The sequence below is a fragment of the Mastacembelus armatus genome, chromosome 2 (genome assembly GCF_900324485.2).
Source record: "Mastacembelus armatus chromosome 2, fMasArm1.2, whole genome shotgun sequence".
Classification (NCBI taxonomy): Eukaryota; Metazoa; Chordata; class Actinopteri; order Synbranchiformes; family Mastacembelidae; genus Mastacembelus; species Mastacembelus armatus.
Genome location: NC_046634.1, coordinates 4,548,171 through 4,568,893, shown reverse-complemented (window position 1 = coordinate 4,568,893; position 20,723 = coordinate 4,548,171). Strand labels below are relative to the sequence as shown.

At 38.9% G+C, this 20,723-nt stretch overlaps 1 protein-coding gene across 10 annotated transcripts in view; it reads left to right on the top strand.

Annotated features, from left to right (window-relative positions):
• Positions 1-20,723, top strand: part of LOC113127487 (receptor tyrosine-protein kinase erbB-4-like) — a 210,113-nt gene that overhangs the window by 147,674 nt on the left and 41,716 nt on the right. For all 10 annotated transcript variants that reach the window (XM_026302131.1, XM_026302123.1, XM_026302126.1 and 7 more), the window contains 9 exons: positions 607-733; positions 1,436-1,509; positions 2,370-2,460; positions 3,370-3,575; positions 4,658-4,790; positions 9,766-9,859; positions 12,885-13,039; positions 17,189-17,233; positions 19,696-19,828. In XM_026302131.1, coding sequence (XP_026157916.1) covers positions 607-733; positions 1,436-1,509; positions 2,370-2,460; positions 3,370-3,575; positions 4,658-4,790; positions 9,766-9,859; positions 12,885-13,039; positions 17,189-17,233; positions 19,696-19,828 — 1,058 coding nt within the window. The remainder of the gene's footprint in view (positions 1-606; positions 734-1,435; positions 1,510-2,369; positions 2,461-3,369; positions 3,576-4,657; positions 4,791-9,765; positions 9,860-12,884; positions 13,040-17,188; positions 17,234-19,695; positions 19,829-20,723) is intronic.

Below are 20,723 nucleotides of genomic sequence, written 5' to 3'. Positions count from 1 at the left end.
ACATAGATAATTGATCTGCCCTTTCTCTTTGAAAGGAAGACAATGGTGTTTTACTTCAGGTTCCATGTGTGGGTTGTGGCATCCAGTGATTGGCTAATCTCTTGATTACATCGTCACGCAGCAGGGAGGGGTTAATGAAGGATAGCCCAAGGAACTGTGGGAAATGATAACAAATTAACATTTCAGATATGGAATTGGCTGGTATAAATCACTATCAAAAACTGGTTACACCACTTAATGCCAGACTTATTCATCATCCTCTCCGCCTCTGTCAGAAATACTTGGCTCTCACTACACTGCAAGTGTAATTAATGCAGATGTAATGATTTCATTAAAGGGAGGAATTGGCCATGGATTGGACCATTCTTTCATCAAAAGAATTCAATGCATGGAGAGGGCCCTTGGCCTTGCCTGTGCACCAAAAGCAGCAGTATATGTTCATAAAAAGTATAAAGAATTAAAGTGACAAATAACTAGCAGTACTTTCTTAAAATGAGCTCTCTGCTGTACAAGGACACACTACAGTAGGTAATTTGTTCAGAACTAAAGCAATTAAAATGTTAATTCTTTTGTATATGAATGTGTGGATGTGTTTGTTTTTGTCAGTGTGTGATGGCATAGGGACCGGCAGCCTGCAGACAGCTCAAACTGTGGATGCCAGCAATATTAATAAATTTGTCAACTGCACTAAAATCAACGGCAACCTCATATTCCTTATTACTGGCATTAAAGGGTAAGTGACATTTTGAAACCTGACACACACATATTTCATTCTCATATTATGAATGCTGATATTAGTTTCAAGTACTGTAGCAGCTGCACTCAAATCTAGGGAAATACAATACGGCTTGTTGTCTAGTATTTTAAATGTCATTCTTATTAACTATGATTTGCCAGTGAACACAAAACAACATGTGATGAATTATGTTTGCAAACTACTGCTTATTTTCTCATCCTGCCGAAGGCAGCTTCATAGATGTAGTCCAATAGTAACTTATGTAATTGTATATACCATTGTTATTCCTGCAAGTGCAAGCAGTTATTATGAGTCCTGTGAAAACTAAAAAAAGAACACTCTACTAACACTCGGATGCTTGTACACATTTTATTCAAAGAAATGTTAATTGTATGAAATACAAAGCATGAAACAGAGAGGTAGGCATGTAAACAAACTGTTCTCCATTCATATCCCATTGTGTCAGAGAAAATCTGCCTTTGAAAGGTCAGTGTACCGTAGTCAATCAAAAAGCAATGTCAAAGTGCCCTCTCAGGATAGCAAGATACAGAACTATGAATGTCACCAAGCACATTAGAGGAAAAAAAAGCATTCTGGCTTTTTCTCAATGTTGCCTTCAGGTTGACAGTGCTAGTACCTATAGCATTATTGGAATACTACTTTTATAAAGATTGCATTCACTTTTCTGTGTCTCTTTAGTGACATGTATCATGGTATTGGACCTTTGGACCCTGAGCGCCTCAACGTGTTCCGCACTGTGAAAGAGATCACGGGTGAGACGCCCTCACTGGAGTCACCTTGGAAAAACAAGACTGAACAAAACAATATTTTTATAAGACTCTACCGTGAATTATTTGGTCACTGAGGTAGTAAAAGAAAGCTTTAAGAGGAAAGTAGAAAGATGATTTTTGTCAGTAAACTTTAAAAGGTGCTCTGGTGGATACAGTGTTATTGTGCGTGTGCATGATATTTATTCGTGCTTACAGTATGTGCAGCTTTGTGTGTGTGTGCTTCTATGTGTGTATTTATTCATTAGCTATTAGAGGCCTTAAGGGATGAGCAATACCTTGTATACAGAGCCCTTTGTCATATTAAAGTGTGACTTGCAGTTGAGCCAAACAGCTAATGGAGTGAAACTGCATTTTCATAATGAAAACCCAAGTAATAAGAAAGAGAAATGGCTATTCTATCCCAGCCATTTTCTGCTCTACCCCTTTAATGCCATTTTCACAGATGCTGATTTGATAAAATCTGTCATTAAAGGCAAGTGCAACTGGATAAATTACAGAGAATATAGAATCCATTCTTTTAATTAGCATATATTGTCTTCTCTGATTGAAAAAAATGGGTTGTTGCTTGAACTTTGCAGAGGTGGGGCACCTCCATTACCAAAATTTGCTGTTTTTTTTTTTTGTTTTGTTTTGTTTTTTTTTTTACACAAAAGAAGTTTTTTTTTATTTTATTTCCAGACTCTTATCTTATTCAGATTCTTATGTTCTTTTTCTGCTATCTTCCTTTCCGAATTTTAAACCACAAAAACAGCTTATCTTATCCATACACTAGCTAAAATAGAAAAGATGATTACTTCATTTAAATATGTTTAACCAGTTTTCTGTGATGTGTCTGTCTTTAGGTTACCTCAACATCCAGTCTTGGCCTGAGAACATGACAGACCTGAGTGTTTTTTCCAACCTGGCAACTATTGGTGGCAGATCGCTTTACAGGTGTGTGTGCAATTCAGAAACAGACTAGGCACTGCTGGACTTTCTGTCTAGGTTAAGACAGAATGGGCTTATTTAGACAGCACAGCTTTTATGTACTGTGCGATACTATACGTGCATAATGAAACAGCATAACATTCCGAATGTGGCAAAAAATGCCCAGTGACCTAGTCTGAATTTTTTTTCTATGGTTCATATGTGGTTTCTTTGTAGCTATTGGAGTTATTGAGCCGCTGGCCTGTGTTGCTCTGTACAAAAGCTTTTGAAGTGGTGCTGACACGTAGCTTTGATTATTAATAACAGGTTCTGTAAAAGTGGCAGATCCGAGGGATAATGCTGGCTGAGTCGAAGGAGATCTGGCCTTGTTTTTCAAATGCCAGTCATGAATCTGTAGCTCAGCAGTGTTTCATTCACACCTGAAGCAACCTTCGTCATTATCTTCATCTGTACTTTATTTATTGTGTTTTTGTTGTTTCCCTTCTATTATTTCCTATTTTACTTCTGTCCTGCTTTTATCTCCCTTTACTTCTATTTTCCTTTCATTCTATGTCCTATTTTTTCCACTGTCACCTCTTTGTCTCATGATCTTTCCCCTTTTCTTCCTTTCCTTCCTCCCCTCCCTTATGTACCAATCTGTCATATTTTTTCATCCTGTCTAACCCTGTACTTCTATCAGTTGCTCTGTCCTTTTCCTTTTTTGTCTTCTACCCCCTTATTTAATTTTTCCACTCATATTTTCTCCCTCCTTTCCTCTGTCTTGTTCAATTTGTTTCCCCAAATCTTCTTCTGTACATCTATTTCTTTTAAATTCTTTGTTCCCCTCTCATTTGCCTCATCTTTGTCCTGTTCCACTGCTCTCTATCTTTATCTCCACTTATTTCTTTTTCTTTTCCTGTTTTTATTTTCCTGCAGTGGAAGTGGTATTTCTCTGCTGATCCTGAAGCAGCGTTGGATCTCCTCCCTTCAGTTCCAGTCATTGAATGAGATCAGTGCTGGTAACGTTTACATCTTCAACAACAGCCGCCTGTGCTACTACAACACTGTCAACTGGACATCACTCTTCAGGACGCCAAGCCAAAAGGTTCTGATCCGCAACAACCGAGATCCAAAGGAATGCAGTGAGTACTGATGGTGGGAGAGGGATCATTTAATTCTTCCCCCACAGCCAGTTCAGTTCAGGTGCATATAGTTAGTCTTATGGAAACATAGATGTTTTTTTAGAGTGAAAGAAAACTGCTAACAGCCATGTTAGAGAATGTGTCACCGTATTCACTTTGGGATGATAAACCTGACACAGGAAAATACCTTAGCTGCCAGAGGAAACATTCAGTCTTTCATTTCAACACACAAATCACGATGCCCAAATACCCATTAAGATCCCCTGCTGTCTTATTTTCCCTGAATTCAAAACTTACCTGCATATCTCTACAAATTCAGCTCCAACCAGCCTTACACACGAGCATGCCCGTTTCCAAGACGACGGTATCATGGGTGTCTCTCACTCCTTGCCCATGAAAGTGGTTATTCAGCTCCCTGTGAGGAAAGTGCTCGATGTATCATGCACAGTGGTGGATTAAGCATGCTGCTAGCCACAGGGTAGCAGGCACCTGATGGAATAATGAATAGTTTACATGTGATTTAGCTGCAGATGGTGAAATCTCACCAGAGTTTTTCAGTGAAAATGTGAAATTTTTTGTCTTGATCAATGCTTGTGCTTTTGATTAGGATGTTACACGTGCATGTATGTTCTCCAGTAAAGCTCTCTGTGACAGAAACAGAAAACAGAGTGTAGTTTGTCTCGGCCCAGTCAGACTGCAGTTGATATCGTTAGTTCATTAATGAGTGGTGTTGTGTATGTGTGAGATTGACTGGGGGCCTTAAACACGCTTTTTCATTATGCTCAGCACCAGTCTGTCACTGACACACAAAGGGTTTGGCCCCCATCAGGCAACACCGTATCATATCATGAAACTGCTCTTATCAAATCATTGTAGATATATTTCACTGTGTGCCTGCATATTATTTCTCAGTCCAGATTATACAGTGTTTCATGTAATGTAATGTGGGTGTGCAGGCTACAGGAGTGTGTCTTTCAATGTATGTGTCCATGTGTAAATGTTTTTAAGCACGTAAAGTATCTGATGATGTTTTCTTATTTAGTTTTTGTGTAGTTATTTATTTACTTTGTTTGTTGCCACAGCTCAGCAGCGAATGGTCTGTGACCAGATGTGTTCAGACGATGGTTGCTGGGGCCCGGGGCCCAACCAGTGTCTTTCCTGCAGATATTTTAGACGAGGTCGCACCTGTGTCGAGTCCTGCAACCTTTTTGATGGGTGAGTTGTCCATTTATAAATGCTTGCAATGCATTCTGGGTAGTGTTTTGCAAGTGTCCAGTTGTACAGTATGTTTGAACTGACCTCACATAAAACTTTAAAAGTAACCAAAAACTGTGAATTTTCCTGAATGTCAGATGATTATGGTTTCAGGAAACTGCGTTAATTCCCTTGTGAACAGCCACACATGACAAGCAGAGGAAATAAAAATCAATTTAAAACAGCTTTGATGCATGAAAATTAAGTCAAAACATCCTCAAGGGCTCTGGAGGATGAGAGTCTAATTGCCAATTGGAATGAACGTAATGAGATCAACCAGTAAGGGATTTCACACTGTGAACAGTTAACATGAACAGTTAAAGCAACATTTGGCTGCGTGTAACATCTGCTGTCCAAAAATCAATTTGAATATATTGTTGAAGTATCATATTTTATTACAAATTGCCCATAATGGTTGACAGACATGAGTGTTTACTGCTGTGAGCTGGGAAATGACTGACATTTGCGACAAAGGCCCTTTGAGCATCCTTACAATCCACTGATGTTCTGTTTTTGCTGTGAATAATTGCATTCAGGTCATTGCTTTGTGCTGCCAAGAGGCACATCAAAAAGATCACTGCCAACTCACCTGGGGAGAAACACTTCTTTGTAGATGTAGTTTCCAGCCTTTTGTGCTACTCTTAAATGAACGAAGAGATGTGAATCACAACACTTGAAAGCATCCATCTAAAATAAGACTATAGCATCAGCATCTGCCATAAGATAAATATGAGTTTTCTTGCAAACAGTGATGTCAAGCTGGTGGTTTCCCCAGGGGAACAGGAGAGAGTGCACGTATGTGTGCAAGAGAGGGTGTATGAGAGCCAGAAACCCTCGGTCATGTTGACTTGTTGCTGGTCCTTTCCCAGCACCATTTGTGGGAGGGAGGCTTTGAAGTTGCTGGGAAAAAACAGCTCACAGTGAAGGCTTTGAAGAAGCCTGGCTAGAGAAAGGCGCGTGGCAGGGAGCTGCTGAAGCACACTTTTTTTTCCCTATACTGTAAATACAGTCAGTCACTGTGATGCAGTGTAGGTAACATTCGACAGACCCACTTGCTTTGTGTCATTGGCCAGAACAGTGGAATCAAAATGTACATAACCTACAAGTTTTGCTTCGTGCAAAAAGTCACCACCTGCTTCAAAAATGTGTATTTGGCAGATAAATAGTCACTTCTCTTGAGATGTAAACACCGGAAATGTTGTGTTTATCCACCTTGTTCTGGATTCTGTCTCACTCATACCAAAAAACAACTTGATTTGTGCTTCAAAAAATCTGTGTATGCTTGCTGCCTGGATAGAAAACTAGCCAAATGCTAGGTGAATTTTAGCGTTTAGCAACAAATACTGTTAAATTTTAACAATAATTTTAAACAGGGCCTGAAAAAGAAGAAAGTATAACACAGTTCAGCAAACGTTTCAAATAAGATCCTTAAAATCATCAAGAACTAAATTGATGTTACGATGAGTCCATGAATAGACATGACATCTACAGGGTGGGTTTTATTCTAGTTTGGGGTCAACTTGCTATTTTAACTGTAGAATTAACCTGATATGTTATATTGCTGACATAAAGATACAATAAAGGATCAGTAAGTTACTTGAGCACAGCAGACGGACTAAACTCAGTTAGATTTAGTAGCATCATCAGCCCTAAACAGATACTGATAAAGTATAAAATGATAATATGTTATAAGAGCTTTGTGTAAATGTCTCTATAAATGACAATAATAGGGAAGCAGTTATATCAGAAAGAAAGACAAGCCTGTTCTTTCACACTGGATACAATGTTTGGTGCAATAACTGCCACCAGTAATAAAATAGAAAACATTATCTCAGCATAGCAGTGGAGGCTGCTGCGTGTCTAAATATACCACCACCCTAATTCAGTACACAGAGAAACTGTTTCAGCACTTTCTTCTTTAAAAAAAAAAAACACTGTCAGGTTTCATCTGCCACTTTTGCCAGTATGAACTTTAAAAGTAATTTTGTCTTCAGTCCAAATGCTCTAGTATAATTAGCTTGGACCTTTTGAATAACATTTCCATTCTAAGTGCTGAATCTTAGTTTGGTAAATTTTCATCATTGTGATAAATATTATACAAATGTTCAGATTTTAAACTGAAAGTGTCCTGTGAGAAGACAGTACCACCTTTTTGATTTCAATGCAATGGGCAATAAAGAATAACAGAAACTTTGAATATTTACTTAACATTGATAATGATTGTAAACTGATTCTGTCGTGATTCTTAGATAAATGGCAATAAACTGTGACGTCATGTTTTCCATTGCTCTGTATTGTATACTGTGTATGATATAGAATGTAAGGTTATGTCGGTAGATGACTATAGCATGAAAACAAAAACTTGTTTTCACGTTGTTGCAAACTATTCAGTATAATATAAACAGACTGCTGTCATGAAGAGGCTATATTTTCCATACACTGTCCTTATACGTTGCCTTTGTAAGATCTCTCTCAGCTGAAACAAAGTTAATAAGACGGTTTGCCAGGTTGAATGTTTTTAAGTGATCTCCCAATAAGCTGTATTGTGATTTGATGTTCTTGTCGCCAGCGAACGTTACGGAAAAAAAAATTACGAGAAAATACAAATGCTGCTTTTTCGCCCAGCGAACTACCACCTTGGTGTGAAAATGGTCTATTGGCCAGTTATTGGTTTGAGAAATATTGACATGCAAAAAAAAAAAATCACTCAGGAAATTTGCTTCTGCTGTGTAAAGGCCTTTAATGTACATGTGGTTCTACTGTTCGCAGCATAGATTGACCCAGTATCTGCATGTGTTCTAAAACTATTACCGTATATTGGACTCTATATCTCTAAAGAATTTTGTGTTTGCTCATTAAATATGTTTTGAGGTTAGTGATTTTACAACTTAAGATTCTTCACCTCACCCTCGTTATATGTCTCCATCCTTAATGAGGAAAGGCACTTATTCCCTTTAGTTTATACATCTGTTGAATAAAACAAAGGAAGAGCAAAGAAGTGTGAGAAGGAAAAAGAGAACATCTGAGAAGGTGTCCGCTGGGGTTCAGGGAGGAGGGAGGAGGCGGATTAGGGAGGTGTTGAAAAGTGTTTAATTAAAAAAGTTGCTCTGGTGGGTTGGCCATGCTCTGGTTTGCTGGAGGTTTGGAGGTCTGGATAGTGACCACAGTTCTGCTTTAATTCCTGCTAAAACAGGGCTAATCCCCCATCAGGCCATCCCCAATGGGGCCGTGGTGCACACTTCCAGCCATGAAGGGGGCCAATCAGGAGGAACGGTTTTGACTGAATGGAAATGACCCTAGAGAGCACTGCTGCCAAGCTTTGTCTCTCACCCCTTCTTCTCCATGTTTTTTTTTTTTTTTTCATTCAACAAAAGAGATATCTCTTCACAGGCTGGGCCCATTTCTAAAGGATTTTTCTGGACAAAGCTTCCAGGAGAGAAATCTAATTTATTTTGGAACAAGGAAAAGAATGACGTAGGAGAAATATAAAGCGAGCAATGGGAGCTTCCTTTGAGTCCAACAAAACACTATTAATAAAAGGGCACTTTATGATACTGTCAGTGTGAATGTTTGACACCACTACTATGAACTTGATGAACCATTAGGACCATTCAGAAAAAAATAAAGTTACATTAAGTTTCAGCAGAAGGGAAAACTTGGATTTTATCTTCACTTTTATTGCCTTTTAATGTGTCAGGATGTGTCTTTTCTTTTTTGTGGCCTTTGAACCTAGTCTAAAATATTTTTATCCAATATTCACCACATAAAAATGCATAAAACACACATACCCGCAGGAGATCTATTGGAGAGATTCTCAGTGCAAGATCTCATAAAAACTAACAAGGAGGAATACAGTACATTGCATTGCATTGTTATTACACTCTGGTAGCATCACATGCAGATACAAACAAAACACACACAGAGGGCCACTTGTTACCCCACCACTCGGCAAATCCTCCTCTGAGGGTGTCTGTCCTCTGCATCAGCTGATCAATCGCTCTAAAAAGGGTTGTTATTGACAGCAGCCAGGCTCTGCTCGGCAGACAGTAAGAAAACAAACATAATGTGCTGATTTGGACACAAACAAGAGAGAGATTTATAGATCAGATGCATGAAGACACACACAAACACACACACACACACACTCTCACACACCCTCACACACACACACACACACACACACATATAAGGATTAAACACTGTCCTCAGGCAGTGTGCATCTCCTGCCAATGTAATTGCAGTGTATAAACCCAGTACTGAGATCTATTGCTTACTATTATTCCTTCTAAATGAAAAAGCAAAACTGACATGAGCTACATGCATCTCTCTGACTGAGTAAAAGGTCTGGTAGAACTTCGATAAACTGCAGTGATTTGATATCTGTTTGTGCTCTCCTCTTAAAACATGTTTTCCTCTCTTCTTCGTACACTCTTTGTTCCTCCCCCTTCACCCAGTCACCTTTTGTACCTGCCCTCTTCCTGCTTCTTCCGCCCTCTTTTTTCTTCCTTATTCCCTCCCCCTGACTATTCTCTTACTTACTCCTCACTCCACAGATCCCTTTGTGTTTGCCTATGATTTAAAAAGCTCTTCATATTTATGGGCGTTCTCTGGTAGCATATTGACCATACTATGCCTTTTAATTAATCAAGTAGCCTCAGGCAGCTTGCCACCCTGTATGCCCATTTACCAGTGGACACTCTGGCAATTAGGAATTTCAGAGATGGGCATGAGTATATGGAGGTCTCACCTTCATTTCTGGATACTGCATAACATGTTGGTTTAAAGTCATAAGGCTTCTGTGTACAGTGTGTTCTCATATGCACACAGCATACTTCAAAATCCTTCCTCACTAGGCTCTTAATCAATATTTTACTGTGGGTACATTCTCAAATCTATAATACATGCATCTCTCTCTCAATTTCCCCATCTCTATCAGGGATGTGCGGGAATTTGCCAATGGATCTGTGTGTCTGGAATGTGACACCCAGTGTGAGAAGATGGATGGGAACACCGTTACATGTCTTGGCCAGGTAAGATCCCACAGAATCCTCTCCAGACACCCTCAAACTCAACTTCCTGTTTAATTGATGATACTTTCTAGAAGTAGACTTTTCACTTTTAGATTAAAATCACTCATATAGTTTTTCTGTGCAAGGTAGTCTCATATCATGTGTGTGCTGAAGTGGATTTTAACATATTTTGTGGGAGTCTATCTGTTTTGAGCACAGGACTTCAGAAGATATAAGTGCAGTGCTCACAAAGGTGAATGGTAGGTTAATGGGAGGAATGATAAACTACGGTAGCTACCTTAGCAGGCATGCTTTTGGCAAGCACACATACACACACTCAAAACAGCAAAATGAGATTGGTTTCTGACCTTCCAATAAAGTCACTTTTAGTCTCAGATAAAATCACCCTATGACTCTCCAAAATGTTAGAAATTTCCTTTTAAAATGCCATCTGACATACAGCACTGCACAGATGTACACAACAGCCATGCAGCCATAAACATAAACAGCATGTACAAACAAATCTGCTCATACATGGCTGCAGCATTCAGGCTTTAAAAATTATTAAAATAAATCAATCTGGGAAGCAAATAGTTGCTGTAGTTAGAACAACTTGTAGACATATGCAACATGGGACACCACAAACAGGCATTTTCTTCTTGTCAAATCCCATGAAAACACTCAAATGAGCAAAGTAATTCTTGCCTAGAAACGATCAACAACACATTTGAAACACAGTGTTGCACTGGCTATTTATTTATGTCTGTTTAATCCTAGATTCACATGGTGGCAAAAACACTCACTTTTGCTCTAAATGTGTAATCCCCAACAGAAAGTAGGGAGATGTACCCCCTGAGAAATGGTGTCTTCTTGTCTTACTCTGATCAAAGCTCTTAAAGTTAAAGCTCTTAAAATGTTCCGGTTTGTTTTGACTGAAATAACTCAGCTTTTGTGTTATCATTAACATCCATAAACAAACTTTTTAGATATTAGACATTCTAACTTATAGATTCACATTCACAAAGACATCATAAATCTTCAGCCAGGTGATTCAGTCATATCATACTATGTTCAGTTTATTGCACTTGAGTCTGAAAAAAAAACATGCCTCAGAAATTAGGATGTTTTATTACAAAGTTGAGACAAAAGTTAAAGGAAAGATCAGCACACTGCACTGGCAGCTTCCAGCAAATTTAATAGAGCAAAGTTTCGATCCGACAACAGCACAAAGCAAAACAAGCAACATAAAGGCACAAACACATTCATCACTCAGGTTGCTGTGGTTGCATTGAAAGTCAATCTACTTTCAGACTGCATCAATCAGAGAAGAGCTGGATTTTAGAATAATCTATATAATCTAAAACAGACACAAAACTTCAAACACATATATATGGGAGAATCATATTTCATTATTTTACATGACTAATTTTGCACTAATTAAAATAAGATTTTTTTTTCCTTCTTTAGTGCTCTCTTTTATAATATTGTAATTTAAAATATCGAACCCAAAAGACAGTGGATGTGGCTCAGATGGGAGGGTGGGTTGTCCACGGTCCCTCCTACTTTTTACTGGACAAAACACTGAACCCTGAGTTGCTCTCACTGGACAGACCAGCAGTTTATCTTTTTACATTAGACTTACTTGTTATTAAGGTAGATAATCCTGAGATCAACACTAAGCACAATATCTACATCTAAATTTTGACAGTGAGACTTTTCCTTTCTTTAACTTTCTAACTCAAAACCATCATTCAGGAGAAACCTATAAGCATTGTTTAACCTAATGAAGGATTTTCTTCTCATGAGACACAAAGATGTTTGTGATTGAGTGAAAGTTTAGGTAGTATGAGCCAAAAAACATCCGGTATGAAACATCTGCTTTTCCCCATCCTTGTAGGCTAATTTTACATTTGTAGTGTTACATCCCAGAAAGTTGTATCAAATGAGATGCATGACTTATTTGTGGAATTTAGTTTGTGTCACTAACCTTTTATGACTGTCCCCAAAGAAAGAGAAAGAGAGAAAATAAGAGATGTAGAGAGAGAGTGACTCCTCAAGGATGCACAGAGGCTGCTGAGTTTGAGATGCTGGTCACAGCTGAGTAGTAAATAACACCAGAGTCAATCATCCACAGGCACTCACACACAAATACACACGCATATGGCATACTTGAATACTTTCAAACATCTGCATGTATACACACTCGCACTCAGACATGTGCATCTGCACAAACATGCAAAGTGAGAATAATGTTTATTGATGGCATGTGGCTGACTGTGTCAAACTGTGAGAAGCTGTCCATCAGATCACATCCCAGCCCCTACAGTACAACCGCACCCACACAAACACACACACCCACACATGTGCATAATTTGTAAATTCACTCGTTCATCAGTTCAGACACATGGATAAACACACACATCAAGTACAGTCAGTTTTTCTTGTACTACATTCATGCACACACACACACACACACACACACACACCACTATCCATCTTACTTATTTCTGATTTTGCTGTAGCTGAGCTCATGCTGTTACCACTTGTCATCTCCTCCATCATATTCGATGTGCCATACTTTGGCATGACCTGATTCCTTATGCATTCTGCCAGTTTTAACAGGGGTGCAGTGGAATACACTCTAGCTAACTTTGCTCGATACATCATATATCACTGAATGGAGTTCTTACAGGTCCTGCCACCTACAGCTGTGGTAGGAAGTGAGCAAATTGACATGATTCACTAGGTTTGAATTTGATCCTGTTCAGTTCTCCTCACTCATATATTTTTTGATATCTCCATTTTTTCCTCTTCCTTTATTCCATTCCATTTTCCATAACTTTATTTGGTCTGGCTGGTGTCTTTCACCTCTTCACCCATCATTTTGTTCTGCATTTCTTTATCTCTGTTCATTCACCCCTTTCCTCTTACTAATCCCTTTACGACACCTCTACATCTTTTTTTTTTTTTTTTTTCACCGTTTGTACACTACCTCCTCCTAACCCTTCCCGTCATCTCCCTCCTCCTTTTTCTGTTCTCCTGTCAGGGCCCAGACCAGTGTGTAAAATGCCTTCACTTCAAAGATGGACCGAACTGCGTGGAGAAGTGCCCTGATGGGTTGCAAGGGGCCAACAGTTTCATCTTCAAATATGCCAAGGCCAACAACGAGTGCCATCCCTGCCATGCCAACTGCACCCAGGGGTAAGACAGGGACGATGCATAAATATGTGTGCCTGTGTGTAAAAGTGAATGCATTTCTTTCAAGTGTCTACTTGTCTTCATGGATTCTTGAGTGTCCTCTGGCTTAGATGCTTTTATGGTGTTCAAAGCATTGCAATGACATGCTGTATTGCACCCGGGTGTCCTCGTGGACATACAATGCCTCTTTTACAAGGAAAGAGAGAAATACAGAGAGCCAGAGAAGAAGGCTGGAACTTGCAGCTGATAGTCTTGTTTTACAGCTGGCTTCTGGTCAGGGGTAGAATGCATTGACCCTAAAGTCCATGCGGAGTACAGTGCAGTGCAGGTGAACTCAGATTGAAGAGATGAGACAGAGAGACAGTAGATATTGGGAGAGGGATCATGTAAGATAAGGAAGATAAAGAGGAAAGGTTACATGTGAAAACGTAGGTGGAAGAAGCACTTAAGAAAAAGCACTTGTCACAAACAAATGGGCATTTACTGTAATTATCAAAAACTGTTCTCAAATATGCTCCAAAAAGTTCAAATGTACATCATTAGAGGGTTATTATAACGATGGTAGTAGTTTTGGTAACAAAATAAAGTAATTGACTTTTCCTGCTTAAACCAAAACAATAATGCTGTCAGAGGAAATACGGTTAAATACACTGGAACCTTACACAGCCACACTTGGTAGCAGAAAATGGAACTGCAGAGTCTAATACTGAAGGAATTAGGCAATTGATCAGTTAATCTGCCACAAATGATTCTACAATCATTTTCGGTGATAAATTGTTTTAGCAAATATCCCAAAAACACTGTGTAGTTGCAGCTCTTTACATAGGTGGATTTATTGCTTTAATTCGGACCTTAAATTCATTTTTGAAAAAATGATCAAGAGATTATTCAGTTGCAGCCCACACTGGCTTTCTTGTGTAACTTAAAGGAAGCTTTGGGGCTAAGTAGATCATAGAGGTTTCATTCTGTGTCTGCAGAAATAGTTTGGCATTTGAGGATTTATTGATGACACTTCTGTGACTATATACTAAATGAAAAATGAGCTAGGAGAAAATTAGCATAAAAACTAGATAATATTCAGAAAACATCCATGTTTCAGTAGCTTTAAAGCTCAGGTGGACAGAGCTGGACTAGATGCTTCCATTGTTTGCAGTCTTTATGCAAATCTAAGCTTCATATTGGACACATGTGGGAGTGGTATCATTCCCTGCATATTCTGAGGGTTTGTCCAGTACTCTGCCTCTCACCCAAGCTGGCTCGGACTAGCTCCAGCCCTCCTATAACCATCAATAGGACAAGCGTTAGACATAACAGATGGATGGATGTTTTAAAGGGCAAATATAGACAGCAGAGTTATATGTAAAGTTCCCTTACATGACTGTGAGATTTTTTAAAGTGCACAGGGTTACAGACACTGCCAAATAAATGTGTAAATAAACTCACAGCTTAGCCATTACTCAGCTGTTTTTCCCATCTCTCCCCTAACAAATACTCTTTAATACTGAGGTTAAAGCCACATGACTCTTGAAAAGCTTGCAGATTATGGATACAAAGAAAATTCACCTTCTTTCGTACCAGGACGAAGGGTTTACATCTTCATCCGCTCAAGCTTGTCTTTTGAAGTCAATGTGGCTGTCACTTTGAGCTTGAGCCTCTGCCTTTTGCTTGCTCACTTACACAGGGCACACGCCGTCAGGAAGCAGTGGTAGAGTGAGGGGATGGTCAGAGAACAGAAGATGATGGCTCAGGGGCTGAGGTGGAGCTTGTCAGTCGTCTCAGAGAGCAAAGTTAGAGAGCTGAAACCTAGCAACAGAAAGATGGTTGCAGGGATGATGTGAGGAAAAGTACTTAATGTAATGTCTCTCACATCGCAGGAGGTTATTTTATTTCATTTTACTGCAACTATGTTGTAAATGTTGATAATATCAGTGCAGCTGTAAAAAAAAAAAAAAAAAAGCAAAGTAGATGAAGGGTAAAGAAGGTAAATAGGGATAAGGAAGAAGCATTGCATGTTAAAGCAAAAAGAGGAGCTGAGCAGTAAAATAACTATTGGAAGGAAGCAGTGGAAAAGATAAATAGGAGGTTATAATTCTCCCGGTGACAGCTTTCACAGACAGAGAATCACTGACTCCGACTTTGTGAACACTAATCTGTCGTTGGCATGACAACACCTCCATCATGCCTTGTCATCTTACCCTGCCCTGTAGCCACAGGATGCTCCGGATTAACACCCAGACAGAAACTAAGGCGGAGACTTTTAGGGTGGAAAACTATGATATTTCAGAGGTCAGAGGTCATTGTCAGGAACAAAACAGCACCTTTGCAGCTTATAAAGAGTGAATATCATGAGCAAAAACACTTCAACAGAGCAAATGATTAAACCAGAAGCTTCACCTTACTGCCAGCACGAGGAACAAATAGTGATAAAAAGATGCTAAAAGAGAAGTGTATGTACTGTACTTCCCATGTGATGTTTACTGTCAGACCTCTCCTTTGTTCTCTTGTTGATTCAGGAATGAAACTGTGGCTCACGTGCAAAAACACACACACACACACACACAGCATTGGATACAGTCACTGATTGCTTGCTAATTAGCTATTTGGTGCACCATTTAATTGACATCGAAGTGGCTTTGGAGAAGCCACAGTTGTCACCGATTTAATTCCAAAGTTAGCCTGCTCTCCTAATTTGCTATGTAATTTGTTGTGTCTTGTGTGCCTGTGCAGCTTACACACACACACACACTCACACACACGCAATATGCACAAATAGAAGAATTCAAAAACTGTTCTCCTGTGTCTATCCTGCTGTTCAAAGTCCTTCACTCAAGGAGTGAGAATTAATGAACAGCTAAGAGTCTGCTCTAATCACTTCCTGCTTACCTAACGTTAAAAAGTGAGGGGCTATCAGCACTACGTTCCTGTGGCTTTGAGGTAGTTTTTTAAAAAAAACATGTATTTCTTGTATTTGAAAAAAAGGCATGTTTTTCTTAGAGAATCAGTCAAATGGAAACAGAGGCAGGCCTTCATTTCCTGTTATTTTGTGGACAACAGAAATGCAGCAAACTGATCATCTCTTTTAGTTTTAGTTTAATTTCACAAACTTGTTAGCAAACAGATGCCTGTTTTCACGTCTAGTAGATCTGGAGCACATTAACATTTCTGGCCACATGACAAACACACATCCAGCAGTCCTGGGCGAAATATCTGGCTGTTTAGCTGCTATGGTTTTGCGCTGGGCACTGATTTCCTACTGAAAACAGCTGTGTGTTACAGCAGACAACAATGACAGGAGTAGTGAGAGTGAACCAAAACGGTAAAGTTGCTGGTCTGAAAATGAAAATGATCCGAGAAACTCCCTTTGCAGGAGTTGCAAAGTTGGGTGACATTTAGATGTTGGTTTATTCCTTCAGATACAATTTGTCATGTGATCAATTGCTAATATAAAGATATTGATTGCCCAGGCATTTTATAGTTTACAGGAATAGTAGAAGAAAAACAAGGATGTAATTACAAAAAACAACCTGTATGCCACATCGATGCTTATAGAATTTCACCTTTTATTTATTCCTGGCTTCCATATTAGATTAAAGCAGCTGAGATGGGAAAGTATTAGGGTGATAGCACCCTGACCCCGACCCCTGGAAAGCTTTATTCAATTAGACACCACCTTCATTAACCTGACACTTATGTCCACAACATCACCCACAGCATTTCTCAGCTGTTCTGTTTGTGTTTTACATTTGAACCTGAAGTAAGGGACAGTGAAAAAGCAAACTCACTATGATTTTCTATAGAACATATGACTTTTTTAAAAAATAAAGTGTGCCTTAGTTTTCTTTTATTGGAATATTTTTTTTTCTATATTCCCCAAAGGTTTGACACACTACTTTGTCCAAAAATGCCCTGAGAACCCAGTGAATGTTTTTCAGCCCAGAAATCCGTTCAAGTGTCATGTGAAACAAACAACACTTTTCCATCCAAACAGTCCTCCTCATCATCTTGACAAGTGGTCAGCCGTGCTTTGGATTCAGTTTTCCACAGGTCCCTGCCCACTGACAGCTGATTGACGTGGAAGAAAGACAACATGGGGTTTACTCATAACCTGTCCCTGATTTAATGGATGATCTCTCTGGTTTGTCTGCCCTGCAGGTGCGTTGGGCCAAGACTCCAAGATTGTGTTGGGATGATGGACAGGTAAGGATCTCAGGGTACGTTTGGAATGTAGGACTGGGAGACCACCATCAGATGCTGCCACTACTCATTAAAGTCTCCATTACATACTGTCTCTCATCATACTTATTAACAACTCAGCATGGCATTGTTTCTCTGCCAGATTTTTACTCTAGTAAATAAATATTTGTGCTATTATTTCTTCTACCACTACTTATTATTTAACTAAAACTGAAAACTGTAAAAACCTATTTTCCCAGTCAGCGAATTGTTCAGAATACAAGTGTGATTGGTGTTGAATACCAAATAAGTTAAGTTGGATTTCTTTTTATCAGAAGTGCAGTGCAGTGAAATCAATTTTAAGCAAAATACAAATATTACCTAAAAATGATGAGTCACCTATATTTTAATGTTATAGAAAATATAGATGTGAATTAAATCAAGTTTAATGCAGCTTTTAGAAAAAAAAATAAAAGAAAATGCATTTGAAACCAGAGACTTAAAACCAGCTCTTCTTACTGCATTGGTGTACTACCTCTACTACTTCTACTACAGATGCCTGTACTAATAATTGTAATATCAAGAGGAAAAACAACAACCACTCAGTACAATTAACAGAAAGTATAGTAGCGCATGTGAGCAGCCTCACAATCTAAATTGCCTGCAGACACAACAACAAGTCTATTAAAACACCCATAAAATGAAGTGATCTTTACAATTAGAGCAAGTTCCAAAGAGTGGCAAACTCATTTGAATTTGACCAAACCAGCAAACCCATAAAACTGTGTCCTGAGCCGTTTTTAAACAGAGGAAACAGAAATGAGACCTTTTTTCCTTTCCTCTGGGAGGATTCTGTAGAACCTCTAGTCCCCGAGTTGTTCTTTTGTTCTTGCAATAGCATTATTTCCCCCTGCTCCTCTGATGACCCTGTGTTGCCTGTTCTGCTCTAAACCCTTTGCTTCTAATTAGAGAAGTCTTTTCCCTTGTCTCTCACCTAGTTGCTGTCTCACACTTTTATCTGTTCTTTTTCTTCTCTTCCTCCTTGTCTCCTGGGCTATATGTAATTTTTTTTTTTTTTATATATGTAAATTTTCCCCCCAGGACTGTTTGTCCCCCCAAACCCCATCAGGTTCTTTTTTTTTGTCATTGTATTGTATCTCTACCCACTCTTGACATAATCATTCCAAACTGCTGCATTACTATTCACCACAGGCTTGTATATCTCATTATGTCGAAACCCAAAGTCTGTAAATTTCAAGCTCCCCTTCTTTAGGTCCATCACAATCGATATGGCAAACGCTGCAGCACCTTGCTGTACCATAGCTGCATGGTACATGAATCTTCCATTAGCTGCTAATGGCCTCTACAACTAATAGAGTTTTGAACTCCAGGTATCAGGTAGAAGTGGGTGTTATTTTATGCTATGTGGTTGTGTTGTGTTTTTAAAAAAAAGGCACAAAAGACTTTGGCACTGACAAGACGGTGGAAATGGAATACAGATGGGAAGGAAAGATGGGAAGGATAAAGTAAGACAGAGTACTAGAAGGACAGAACTAAGTGGTAGCGTAACAGTAGGCATAAGTGCAAAAGGTACTGTATGTAAATGGCAAATGCATTAGTGTCATCATTAGTGAAGAGCCAGAGCTTTTAACTTCCAACCTTTAGGCTTGCCTCAAGCAGGTTTTTCCCCCCTGAAGATTCAAAAGCACTTTATGAAGGATGTGTACGTTAATTTCTAATTTAGTTGAAGTTTAAAACTCAGATAAAGCTGAGTTGCATGAGTTAGTGCATCTCTGTTAGACAGAACTGGCTCAATTGTAAGGAAATCTGTGAAAATAGCAGTAGATTTCACTTTGAAATAGCAGTGTGTTCATAGGTTTGGCTGTTTAGAAACAGAGCAGTAGAAATGAAACCGTAAACCAGCAGCATGCTTCTGTGTTTGTGATTTTGAACGGAAACTACAAAATTAGAGAGGGAGTGAGGCTAAATGGAGAGAACAGAAAGAAGCTGAGGAGGAGGATAGAAGCAGTGGGAAATTTTGTCCAACACAAAAACAGAAAGTACTTTAACGTAAAGCTGCAGAGTAGTGACAGAACCGACTGTTTAAATGTGCAGCAGGCAGTGTGCTTCCTCACTGCTGCTTGCACAAACTGAAAGGTTGTCTATTATGATTATTATTATTATTATTATTAAGATGTCTATACAGCTCATTGTTTGACCTTACAGGGTTTCTTAGACTGACATGGGCTGCTTTGACTTTTATGATCATGTTAATCACAGATTTCCAGTATCACATTTTTAGCTGCAGCCATGAAAATTGAAGATTAGACAGTAAAGGACAGGGTTAAAGCTGAAGTGGTAAGAACATTTCTCGGTACCGTGTAACAGCAGGTTGGAGAATTTGTCAGCACAGGCTGAGGTTTGCACTTTCTCTCAAAGTGCCTTTGAGTTTCTTAATATTTTTTTCTCTTCCTCCATCTCTACAGGACACCCTTAATAGCAGCTGGCATTATTGGCGGTCTATTCATCATCGTCATTCTAGCACTCAGCGTGGCCGTGTATGTTCGACGCAAAAGTATCAAGAAGAAGAGAGCCCTGAGGCGATTCCTCGAGACAGAGGTGAGAGGGTAAAGGTCATAACATCGTGAAAGCTTTTTCTCTCTTATCTATCTTACAGTGAATGCAAGCAGAATGAGGTTATTTTTGTCAGAGGATACAGAATTGCAGATTGGAGAATTACTGATTGGTTCATGCTTCAAGGTTTTCTGGAAAGAACATATAGTTTGGTTCTAATTACAGGAAATACAGAGACAAAGGTCTCGAACTGGTGTTTTAGGTCTGTTATTGAATGATGAACAGCTCCATTTAAACCCTAATGAACAGTCATTTATAATTGGAACAGTTCATTTGTGCAGAATTGTATGTTTGTTGCATGTGTCACTCATCTGCTCTACTCTGAATAAAAGCCTCAAGGTTGTGCTATAGCTAAGCCTTTAGAAATTCCTGGAAGTGTACCAACTGTTCACTTCCAGGAATCTTCTTAGAGGTTGTTTTTAAATAAATTGTAAATTAAGGACCTATGAAATAAGGCCCTACTGAAGTATATGTACCGTTTGCATCTCTTGAATTAGTCACAGACATATCACATATTATCATCAACAAATTACAGCAGTATAATAAATGTTTTTGATCCAAAAGAGGAAATTGAGGAAAGCTTCCTAAAAAAATCCATTTGAAAAATAATGCAACCAAAAAAATAATGAATAAGGTGAAGTTTTCCTGAACTAGACACTTTAACAGACCCTTTCTGCTCATTACAAGAAATTTTCTTTAATCTTACTTTGTACTTTTTGATTTTGAACTTACTTTGAATATCTTAGACATGACTTAGCTCAAAGTTGCACTGTAGTTTTGCCAGTCCAACTAGATTCTTAAGCAATCCTTGAAACATTAAACCTTGGCTATGGTACTTAGTCAAACCATGCATTGCACAGAAGGTGTAATATTATTCATG